Genomic DNA, 12,988 nt, shown 5'->3' with positions numbered 1-12,988 from the left:
TACTCTTCATACCAGTTTGCTAGACCTGGAGCTAATGCACCAAGCTAGCAGACAGTCGCGAGCCACAATTCATGGGACCGCGAGCCACATGTGCCTCCCGAGCTACAGGTTGGGGATCCCTGCATTAGAGATATATTCCCCCATAGTAGATTGGGCTGAATCCAACAGCTCGCTATACCTTTACATGCCAGATAAACCATTCGCTTAATTCCCATTGAGGTATATTGGTCTATATCTAGATTTCACAACAAACCCAAAAGGCAGGTCTTGGTTTCAGGGAAAAGTGATTTTTCTTGTACACAAAAACAGTCTGATTTTCATCGGTGTTTTGTTTTTATCAGTGTTTCATCAGGTTTTCTTGTATAAAAAAAATTGCAATTCTTTTGCTACCCGTTAGGCCACGTTCACAAGACTATATTCTTGGTCTGAGTCCTGTCTGTCATACACTTGACAGAACATTGACAGCAGAAGGACCAATCTTTTTTTTTTCCATAATTCAGATGAGACTCAGCTATTGAGGTCTATTTGTGCTCAAAAAAACCATATCCCCATACAGATCAACCATGTAGCATCGGAATTTATGGATACATTGCCATTAAGAGGAAATTGGATTTGGTCTTTTAAATGTTAACTGCTGAGTTTAAAAAAAAAAAAAAAAAAAAAATCAGCTAGTGCCATACAAATGCTATACAGACCACCATACAGATTAAGTTCAATTTTTATGAATGAAAATTGTACAATTTTTTTATTCGCTGGTGAACTTAGCCTTACAATGATAAAAATGGACACCCCACTGACTACACACTGATGCCATCCAAGTGCTCTCTGCGATTTTAACAGAACCATAGACTTTTATGGACAATTAGGATTCACAACATGAATATAAATTAGAGCGGTTGCTGTAATTTTATTTGCTGACACACGTTCTGCAACAAGACAGACATGCAACCAGACCCATAGATAATGGGTACGTGCTCTTTCCTTGAAATACACGGCTAGATCATGTACGTGGAAAACGGATGTCTGAATGAGGTCGTACTGGATAAGCTCATAATTGAAATCGATAACTGCATTCTAAAAATGCTGAACATTCCCATGTTAAATGAGTTAAATTGGCATTTTCTATGCCACAGTTAGGGCAGTTGGAGTCCATTCTTGCTCCTATGTTGGAAATTCATGTTAGCTACTAAAATAAACAGCATGCAGTATTTCTTTATAAGGTGGAAAAGAACAAGTCTGTAAAATCCAACATATACTTGCATATATAAGGCCGTGTTCACATGGCACGCATTTGTTACAGGTTAATCTGCAGTTGATTTTTAGTAAATACATGATGAAAATCCACAATGGAATCTCAGATTTTTGCCTTGGAATCTGCAGATTAGCCATATTGCGATTCAGTGGAGCTCATAAGTGTCTTTTCCGATGCAGAATTTGCTGCAATAATTTGCTGTAGATTAACGGAAATGTTATCAGTTTTTATCTGAACTTCCGAGTGTATTCCAGAACTAAATCCTGAGAATTCTGAATGTTTGGATTTATTGTGTGTCAAAAAGTAGAAGTTCCTGAGCCCTAAAGTACAGGCCCCGGTCGCCAACTTCAGCTATGATGATCTGGCCCCTTATTTCCTACAAAAAATAAACCACATCCATCAGGACATTTTTGCACAGTCCCCTCAGAGCCTGGATCTCCTCTCCCGCTCATGTTCCATCTTGGAGCCTGTAACAGAAGAAGTGATTAGGCTCCTTGCTTCTTCTCACCCTACAACCTTCACCAGTGACACTATTCCCTCACATCTCCAGTCTCTCTCCAGTTGTCACTACCTACATAAAATATTTAACCTTTCCCGGTTACTTCTAGCTCTTCATTCAAAACATGCCATCATAATCCCTTTACTAAAAAAAAAAAAAAAAAAAAAAAAAAAAAACTATCCCTCGACCAGAACTGCACTGCTAAATACAGGCTTGCCTGTAATCTTCCCTTTATCTCTAAACTCCTGGAACACTTGGTCCACTTTTGTCTAATCTGCTATGTCTCAGATCACTCTTTTCTTGACTTTTTTCAGTCTGCTTTCTGCTCTTTACACGCTACTGAAACTGCCCTCACTAAAGCATCTAATCCCCTATTAACAGCAAAATCCAATGGCTACTACTCCATGCTGATTCGCCTGGATCTCGCTGCAGCATTTGACACTGGATCAAATGCTCCTCCTCACTATGTTCTGTTCTATCAGCCTCAAGGACACCACGGTCTGCTAGTTCTCCTCCCAACTCTCTGACCTCTCCTCCACTGTATTTTTTGCTGGCTCTTACGCCTCTCCTCATGTCCTTACTATCGGTGATACGCAAGGCTTAGCCTAGGCCTCCTCTCTTTCGTCCACATTAGACAAACCATCAGCGGATTTGGTTTCCAGTATCATCTATGTGCTGATGGCACCCAATTATAGCTCTCCTCTTGAGCGGGGGCATACATAGAAATCATGCAACGCACGCCCCCCCCTTCCAAACAAACAAAAAAAAAAATATACGGTAATAATAAATGTCTAGGTCACAACTTTTCAGTCTTTACATAGTAAGTTTCCTCCTGCTGAAATCCTAGATTCCTCTTTCATTGCCACCATAAAGTATGATGCCAACAAAAGTGTCACCCAAAACCAGTATGATGCCCCCATGGTGAATTCCTCCACATGCACAGTATAATGACCCTACTGTACCCCACCTCAACTGCCAAGGCAAAGTATGGTGAGCCCAACACAGTGATCCCCCAACTGTGTCCGTCACACAGCCCTCCATGCAGTATAATGAGCCTACAAACATTATAAGGGTCCCACATGGACTGCATTAGCCCTCTAAACAGTATGATGAGCCCCACACAAACCTTCACACTGTATAGTTGTGTGTATACAGTATAATGGCCAAGCACAGAGCCCTCCAAATATTATCATGGCCCCACGTAGCCTTCCATATTCTGTAATGCGCTCCCCATGGACCTTGATACAATGTAATGCGCTCCCCATGGACCTTCATACAATATAAGAAACCCCCATGGTCCTCCATACTCTATTATGGCCACCAGTCACGGTTATAAAATAAATAAATCCATACAATACTCACCTCTCCTTGTTCCACCCAATGACGCAGTCTCCTGAGCATGAGGTGTGAAGCGCAGCGGGCATGCTGTAACGATGTCATCGCGCCTGCTACTCTGATACGTCAGACTCCAAGGCAGAATTATGGAGTGGAAGCATCAGCCGACGCTTCCTCCATCATCATTGCTTGCGCTGGCGGACAGAGGGGAACTCGGTGTACGTTCCCCCCTACCAGAAATTGTCTGTCCACTGTCTCTAACATCATGCCATCCCATCTGAAACCGAATCTCTCCAAAACTGACCTCCTTGTATTTCCTCCTTCTACTAACCTACCGATACCCGGATACTGCTACTGCCTTGGATGGTTCAACCATAACTCCCAAGCGACATGGTCACCGTCTTGGGATTATATTTGACACTGAACTTTTCTTTGTTCCCTATATCCAATCGTTCGCTCTTGTTACCCGCATCTTTAAAAAAATATCCAGAATCTGACCTTTTCTCACCTTTGAAACTGAAAAATCTCTTAGTTACAGTTATTATTCTCATTTGGATTACTGCAACTCTTTACTGATCAGTCTCCTTCTAACCAAAACTTTCTCCTCCAAACAGTCCTGAATGCAGCAGCTATGGCCGTATTTCTGTCCAGCCTGTACACTGGCTGCCAATCCGCTACAGAATACAAAATAAACTTCTCTCTCTCACCCACAAAACTCTTCACAGTTCTGCACCACCCTATATCTCCTCCCTCATCTCTGTCTATCACACTACCCATGCTCCTTCCACCACATCTGATCGAAGACTAATACCCTTCATAATCCGAGCCTCCCATCTCCGTCTAAGACTTCTTCCGTGCTGCACCAGTGTTCTGGAATGCACTACCCCAAATAATCCGACTAATATCTAGCCCCCATGTTTATAAGCAGGTGTTAAAAAAACATCTCTTTATATGAAAACCCTGTCTGGACCGTACATAAGCACTTTCCTATGTGTCCCCGCTATTTCCTTGTAGATTTTGAGCAAGGCCCTCACTCCTCCAGTAACTAGTGAACTATGTTTTACTTTGTATTGTTTGTACATATCCACACTTAATTGTAAAGTGCTGCAGAAGATGCTGGCGCTATAGAAGTGGGTGGTTTACTAATATGAGATACTAGCAGAAGATTATTCAGTATATGGCTGATGCTATAGGGTAGGCAGAGGGCCCCTGTCACTGAGGAGACAAAAGAACTTGGTTAGAGCCATGGAGAAGCTCCCAAAATAAGGGCTCCAGCAGTACCACAGAGATGGGAACTGCGGCCATGGACTCAGGCATCCCTTCTCATTTCTATGACCAGCACTTCTCTCCTTCCTTGTGTAGGAGACAAGAAAGGACAGTTGTGCAGTCAGGTGAGATCACACGGCACAGAAGCCGCCCTCGAGTACAGACAGACAACTGTGTTGGGAGAAGATAGTGCTGTTTTTTCTGGAGCCTTTATTCAGCTTTTACACTAAAGAACAGCCCTCATCACTAAGATGTCAGTGAAAAAGTCCTAAGAAAGGGGCAGATGAGAAACAGTTTCATGTTTGGATACATTTGTGCACAGGCCAGGATCAACTGGCCACATTAAAACTCAGGCTAGTCATGTCTGCAAATTATGCCTGGCTCTGTGCGATAGTGTTGCACGTACAAAAAAAATGCTGGATGTTGCAGTTACATAGCAGCACAATGCACGCAAGGTAGTGACACAAGCTAGACGGAGCCAGATTTGTTTTTTCTCTGCGCCATTTTCAGCGTTCTTTTGTTTTTGAATGAACGTATAAAAACAGCAAAAAAGGCAGAAATGCTTACCTGCCCTGGCCTCTAAACAAGTGCACTATCAGGATGCAGTGGACCCATATAGTTAAGATGGCGGCAACACAGGTGCAAGAATACCGATGGGACCACCGCTCACAGCCTACCAATACATGGAGGGCGTGGTTTCTTGGTATATTAATGCACAATGAAGACAATGATGCACAATGAAGTAAGCATCTCTTCCTTTTTTTTCTCTGACATTTTGGAGGATTTTTAAGTCCTCTTTTTGTGCTATCAGCTGAGGTTGGCACCCTACTGGTCAGCGGAATGGCGCTCCCCAATCCACGACGGCTTAGTCTTGAGGTTTTGCCTATCCATCATCAAAACTTGAGTATCTTTCTGTATTTATCAATTATTTTTTGAGACTTTCCGTATTGTGGATTATGTTACGGATTATGCCTTCCAGAGATATTGTTATATTACCCTGGTGTTTTATCATTAGTCATATCAGGGCTCCTTGAGGGTAAGCAGTCGTGGAGCGGGGACGCCATTCCGCTGACAGGAAGGTATACAGTTACAGGGAACAGATAGTTAGGTACTCAATTGTTTTGCACGTCACTTTATTGTCTTGTCATTTTCACTATTTTTGCACTTTTTCTATTGTTGCCTACCCAACTACCTATTTGGCAACCCCTATACACTCCTTTCCTGATTAACTGAGTGACTGCATGTGGAACCTATACAGGGTTATTTAGGAGATATAGGGTACAGCCGCCGTGGAGCGGGGGCACCAACCTCCGCTATTAGGCAGTTTGACATCAGGACCCCTTTGTAGGGTGTAGTAGGTGACACGGTTGTTTGTGTTACTGTGTGGTTGTTTTGTCTTCAATTTAGGCTTTAATAAAAGGTTTAGCTCCTATTTTATATCTATATTTGCTGTAATGGTCCTTGTAAATATTAATCAGTGTAACGGCACCAACCTGACATTGTCTGTAGGTTACTCAGCACAATCCTTCTGACAGGTTTGCCTTTATACTGTACGAGTACCCCACACAGCCCCTATATACTGTAAGAGCCCCCACAATACCCCCTCTAAACATGCAAACATCCCATACACATAAAAAAACACCACCACATACTCGCCTCGCTCCCTTTCCCCTGGCGCTCTGCTCCAGTCTGGTGCACCGACTCTCCACACCTGATGCAATGAAGTAACGTCATCGCGTCTGCTGGCTTATTTGCACACTCTGATTAGTGCAAGAAGGAGCCGGCAGCTTCATCCTCCACCAATGTATTCACCGCTTTCTGCATCCTCAGGATGCGATAACAGTTGCAGCAGACAAACGGCGGGTGAAGGCATGGAACGGCCTGTGGACCACTGTTTCAGCCCTTAAACTGTCTTGGTCCGTGGGCTGGACTAGTACAGACAAATGGCTGGAAATGGCCTGCAGGCTGCAGTTTGCCCAGCTCTACTTTAACAGGAGGCTGAAGTACATTTTTAACAAGTTTTGTGACTTTTAGGTCTCGCTGAAGCAAGATAAAATATTTGGAATGCCTATACATCACCCACAGTGGTCAACAGAAAAAGCTGACTTTAAAAAAGGTGCAAATGAAAAGATAGATGAGACACTAAACATGAAAGGCAGAAACCTGAACAAAAAAAAAAAAAAGCACAAAAGCAATAATGAATCAGCCCCTATATGGTTTTTGTATCAGGCAACAATCATCTCATATCCTCATTATCATCTTGCATATTCAAAATGACCAAACTCTCCCCCTTTGTCTGCAGGTTTTCTTATAATGTTAGTATTATTCTACAGATAACATAATACATTTTTCTCCCAAACCAGATCCCTACTGTGCAGTTTCATTTCACTCACTGCTGACATTCTTTGGGTTAAAGGTAATCCGTCAGTAGGATCCAGCCTCCCAATACGTCTATATGGCAATATAGGTCATAGGACGTTGAATAAAATGATACCTTAATATCTACAATCCAATGTCTTATTCCAGTAAAACCCAAATTTTTCTTAATATGTAAAGATATAGTGGTCGTACACTGATCTTCCTTAAAACCTGCTTACAGAGAATGTTTTAAATAAAAGGGGGTGTTACCAATGTGAGATGTAATCACTCATTGCTGTCATAATCACACAGCTCTGCAGTGAGATCAGATGTAAGGCCGGGGTCACATTAACCGACGCAAAATACAGTCAGTATTTTACATGCGTAATACGGATGAATGGCCCCTAAACAGTGCTCCGTATGTCATCCGTAATCAAGGTGTGGTCGCGTATTTTGCGCATGTAAGCATCCGTATGGCGAGATTTTCTCGCAGGCTTGCAAAATGGACATATAATGGATCCCTATGACAGGGTTTCTAACAGAAACCAAAGAATAGATATAGACACATAGAATACATAGAATATATATATATATTCTATGTGTATATATCTATTCATTCGTTTCTTTATTAAACCTGTCAGTGTGAGTTTACTGTATAGCGCACTGAATTGCCAGCTTTGCTAAAAGGCACCTGGTGCGTATTTCTCGCAAGTCACATGTGTGGTCCGTGTGTAATCCGTATTTTTTGCGCACCCATAGACTTGCATTGGCGTACTACGCTGACAATTGCAGCATGCTGCGATTGGCACGGACCGTAGAATACAGATGAGAAATATACGGCTGGTGCGAGGGACCCCATAGAGAATCATTGGTTCGTGTCTAATGCGTGCTTTTAGCGCCTCTCACTCGGCCGTATTCCTCGCCAGTGTGACCCCGGCCTAATAGTACAGCAGACACGAAGAATGTATCATTACAAACACTTGCAGCAGCACTTGTCCTCTCATAGTACTGGCAGTTCTGCTGCAGAGCTGTGCCTCATTATAGCAGAGCTGATTCTTATCTCATTACAAACACAACAAGCACATTTGCAGTTGTCTTCTCACAGAGCTGTCAGCTCTGCTGTACTGCCCTTCCCTCACACTGGCTGTCTGCGAGATGAAAGCTGAAGCACTATGACAAGACTACAGCTGCAAATAGTTCTGTAATGAGACAAAGTTCGCTGTACTGTGTTAGTTCTGCTCTCACAGCAGAGCTGTGTGATTGTGAGAGCAAACTGTCAGTCATTACATGTCTCAATTGTAATGCCCACTTTTATTCAAAATAAACCCTGGAAAACGGTTGCCTATGACAATCTTGCAGAATTCATGGAGCTCCTGACATACACAGTAGGCGGGGTGCATAGACGCAGTGTGCATATAGCCACAATTTGTTTTTAAACATTTAATATGGAAAAAAAATAAATTCTCTCTAAATGCACACACACTGAATTAAACAGGTCATTTTCTCATGGTACAGTAAGTTATTTTCCATCTATGCAAGCAGAAGAAAGGTTGTCCAAAAGGATTGAGTAAAAAAAAAAACCAAAAAAAAAAACCTCTCAATAAAATTATTTCTATTGGCCATAAAATGTCCCAGATGGAAATATCCTTTAAAACACAGACTCACATATGTAATGGGCACTGTATCTATCCTACGCGAGTTATGATACATGTAGCATAGTGCAGAGAAATCGGCGTTATTGCCTTAGGGCGAATAATGATTTCATCATCCAATTTGTCACTTGCAAAATGAGAATTGAACTAACAATGGAGACTACAGGAACCAGCAGTGTTTTTAGCTGCAATAAACCCAATAGATCAGTTAACTGCAGCAAACCACATTAGGGCAACATCCAGACTTGGTGTTTTGATGCATATTAAAAAAAAAAAAAAAAAAAAGCTCCGATAAAAATCTTGTAGAAGGCACATTCTGATAAATAATAAGCGTATGTACACATGGATCAATTTAAAAAAAAAAAAAAAAAATTGGTGTCCGGATAGAGTCACTAAAGGGCCTGTCACACTAAGTGATATCGCTAGCAATATCGCTATAACGTCACTGGTTTTTGTGATGTTATAGCGATATTGCTAGCGATATCGCCATGTGTGATACTTACCTCCGACCGCTCCCCCACTGGTTATCGCTGATCGCGCGAGAACGGCCTGGACCGTTTTGTCGTCAGCTTCCTGCTGGTCTTCCTGCTGTGGAGACGAACGATGCGTGGACGCGGGCGGGAGGACGTCAGGATCGCCTCATCTACAGGTAAGTAGCGACCCCCAACCCCTGCGATGTCGCTAGTGAGATCTGCCTGTGTGGCAGCTCACTAGCGACCACTTAGAGACGCACCAGCGATTCTGACCGCGTCATATCGCTGGTCGGGATCGCTGGTCATCGCTAAGTGTGACAGTACCTTAAAAATTACAGGTCTTTGGATTTTTAAACCAAGTCGTAAAAGGATGAGGAATATTGTTGTGTGAACATGCCCTTTCTCATGATCATGCCTTCACTGTACTGACCTCAAAAGAGGAAACCATACGCAGAAATAGCTGCAGACATTCCAGCAGCCGATCTCAATTATGGACTTTACCACACAGCTGGAATATAACTTTATGAAAAAAAACTTATCATACTTACAGGTTGAGCTATTATCTGATTACTGTAATTTTAGGGCAATATTTCATATAAAAATGTGTTTATTTCCACAGCAAGACTAATACTGTGTACAGACCAACTTCAGCTTGTGTACATGGTCACTGTGGAACATAAGTCCTCCAAAAGTCAATTTTTCTTTGCGGCCGTATAGTCCACTATCGCTTCTGAGAATTCTGGACATTTTGCACCTGAAACTCTATAAAATGTGATGCAAATAAATGTAATCCTTTGAAGAAAAATTGATAATTTAACAGTTCTCTCGCATATCTTGACACCAATCTTATTAGTTGGTAATAAAGTAAGTCTATAAAAGGTTTTTTTTTTTTTCTTCTTTTTTTATTGACCAGGATCTTCCTCTTCTGAATCGCCAGCACTAGCTTCTGCCTCCTGCCCATTCTCTGTTTTTGTGGCATCAGCTAAAAAAAAAATACATAGAAATAAGAATCAGGAGGGTCAGACTTTTTTTTTATAATACAGCATAAGAAGTGCAGTAATCAGTCTTCTGTAGTTAAATAGCTGTTACTGCCTGTGCAGTGGATAGTGGGTGAGCGCATTTACCCCAACTTCCCCACAAGCTCCAGAAACCCTTGATACAAACATATATTCTGGTATTTATCTGCATTTATTGCTGAAGAGCCTCCTCTCCATGTAAATGGTTTTTCAAGTCAGATCAGGAGCTGCAGCATGACAAACACAACAAGGGACAGATAAAGCATCTTCGTGTCTACAGCAACGAAATAGGTGACATTTTGAGAGGTGGATAGTACAATCCGGACAAACACAATTTTTAGACTTTGCGAAGAATTTTAATTTAACTAGATAACTCCCAAGCACTGTACATTTACAGCACATAATCCTGGGATTTAACCCCAGCAAATGTAAATTACAACCCCAGCCCAAGTCAAAGCAATAGTCCACCTTTCTGTGCAATTTTTAATGTACCGTACTTAAAAGCGTTTATTTTTGACCAAAATCATTTTTGGAATTTGGTTTGATTCAAAATTTTGCCTTGTACGGCCTCTGTGTTGTACTCGCTATTGCTGGCTGCAGAATAAGCGCTGACTTTGGTCAAGACCAAAGACAGATGGTCTTTGGTCAGGGGTTAGTAATGGTGATGAGTCTATAATACATCACTAACCCCATAGTCAAATTGTCAAACAAGTAACACCCAGAATTAAGTCCTTTATTTGAACAAATGATCCAGACTCCTTTATTGGCTTTAAGCCAGAGGTCTCAAACTTGGCAGAGTAAATGTGCCGCAAAAAAAAAAAAAAAAAAAATTTAAGCTGACGGGCCGCATTCCTTTCAAACTTAATACAGCCACAATTGATAGCGGTATCTAAGGGGTTAAACAGCAGCGATCGGTGCGAATACTGATCGTGGCCGTTCATATAGGTTGTCAGCTGCAACGTACAGCTTACCTCAGCAGTGATAGTGTCGGCTCTGCATGTGAGCAGGTGCCATCATCTCCCTGTACATGCACAGCCACCTGCAAATTCCAGCAATTGGGGGGGTTTGAGAGTCATGCCTCCGCTGTCTGAGCCCTGGCGTGATGTCATTACACAGCGCCAGAGGGATGTCATCACGCAGGGCCACAGCCACTACGGAGCGGCGCACTCCTCCTCTCTTCTAGCGTGAGCAGTGGCGTAACTACAAAGTTATGGGCCCTGGTGCGAACTTTCAAATGGGGGCCCCCCCATGCCAAAATACACGCTCCGCACACATCGGTCCTCGTACACACACGACTCTGCTGCATCCACCCTGTAAACCCCTCCTGATCCCACACAGAAACTTACCCGCATCCAGCACCATGACAACCAGCACAGCAGAGTCCTGCGTACAGGAGGCTCCTGATCATGTGACCCCTGACTCCTCCCCCTCCTGTGACTTCATCCCAGGTCCTGTGCACACAGAACAGCCATCCCACACTCCTGAATGCGTGCCTTCCCCCTTCTACCTGCCTCTGGGAGACATGTAGTGCACCACAGGCTGCAGATGACTGCCTCAGGGGCCACATGCAGCCCACGTGTTTGAGACCGCTGCTCTAAACTAACCAAAATCACTTATGCTCACCTTACACCCAATCCACTGAAGCCAATGTCCCCTGTAAAAGAATTAACATAAACAATCATATTCCTCACTTGACCGCCAAGAAGATGATAATCCAATTGGCCCGTGATGTGTCTAGCTCTGTTACATCTAGATGGCAGGCTGCATTATTTCATTATGCGACTATACAGCCTGCCATCCAGCAGAGTCACTGAACTGTGTGTGCTTGTTCAGCTCAGTGCCTCACGGTGACGTACTAAAGTTGAGCGGATTTCATATCCAATGAACTCCTTTGACCTCACTAACTTTACCATGAGAAACTTCTGACGCTCACAGTGCCGTCAGAAAAGTCAGAGAGCAGAGCCAGTGAACTCAGTTGAACTCAATGTTGTCAGTGTGAGTGCCAAACTCAGATGACCTTTATGATATCACCGCAAGCGTGAGAACTTTCACACGCTTGCGACGTCAGTGAAATGAAAGGAGTTCATTGGATATGAACTCCACTCAACATTAAAACGTCACCGCTAGGCACTGAACTGAGCAAGCACAAGCAAATCAGTGTCTCTGCTGGATGGCAGGCTGTATAGTCTCATCATGCAACAATGCAGCATTCCATCTAGATGTAGCAGAGCTAGACACGTCGCATGCCAATTGGATTATGATCTTAGCGGACAGGTGAGAAATATGGTTTTAATTATTTTACAGGGGACAGTTTCGGTGGATGGGTATAAGGAGAGTATGTGTTTTTTGTTAATTTGGAGTCAATAAAAGGTGTTTGTCATTTGTTTAAATAAAGGAGATTATTATAGGTTTTTTTTATTATTGGAATATGGGGTTAGTAATGGCGTGTCTTATAGACTACACCAGGTCAAGTGGGAAGAGCGAGGTTAAGTGCCAGATTTGGTGCATCATATGGATGATGTTTTTAGTCTGGAATGGGGGGGGGCAATATCCATGACCACTTCCTTGGCTATTACTATCAGCCCACAGCTTTCTGCTTAGCCTTTGCCGGTTATTAATTATAGTGGGACCCTATGTTATTTTTTTGGGAGGGACCCTCATTTTAAGAACCAGTAAAGGCCAAGTACACAGCTGTAAGACAATATTAATAGTCTGGGAACCTCCATGGGTATTACCCCCTTCTCTGGCTATAAACATCAGCCCCCAGCTGTCCGCTTTCCCTCTGCTGGTTAATAAATTTAGAGGGACCCCACACCATTTCTTTCCGAAAATAAATTTATTCATAAAATACATGTACAGTAAGCTACATAGGCAAAGCACTGATTATATATATTTATCCCACCAAGGACAACATCTGCAAGGAGTTTGTATGTTCTCCCCGTGTTTGCGTGGGTTTCCTCCAGGTTCTTGGGTTTTCTCCCACACTCCAAAGACATAGGGAATTTAGATTGTAAGCCCCATAAGGGACAGCGGTGATATTGTGTCAAAACTGTAAAGCGTTGCAGAATATGGTAGCACTATAGAAAAATAAAGATTAATATATACATATACACACATAAACTTCGTTTGTAAACTGT

At 42.7% G+C, this 12,988-nt stretch overlaps 1 protein-coding gene across 2 annotated transcripts in view; it reads right to left on the bottom strand.

The window, feature by feature from the left end:
• Window positions 1–9,342: 9,342 nt before the first annotated feature.
• PRKRIP1 (PRKR interacting protein 1) overlaps window positions 9,343–12,988 on the bottom strand; it is a 35,934-nt gene continuing 32,288 nt past the window's right edge. For both annotated transcript variants that reach the window (XM_073565627.1, XM_073565626.1), the window contains one exon: window positions 9,343–9,817. Coding sequence is in view for 1 of the 2 variants with exons in the window: in XM_073565626.1 (XP_073421727.1) it covers window positions 9,738–9,817 (80 nt within the window). In the remaining variant the exon portion in view is untranslated. The remainder of the gene's footprint in view (window positions 9,818–12,988) is intronic.

This window comes from Dendrobates tinctorius, unplaced genomic scaffold (assembly GCF_039654945.1).
Source record: "Dendrobates tinctorius isolate UK_male_01 unplaced genomic scaffold, ASM3965494v1 ptg000016l, whole genome shotgun sequence".
Lineage (NCBI taxonomy): Eukaryota > Metazoa > Chordata > Amphibia > Anura > Dendrobatidae > Dendrobates > Dendrobates tinctorius.
Note: the sequence above shows the minus strand (reverse complement) of the source record. Positions and strands in the feature narration are given on the sequence as shown.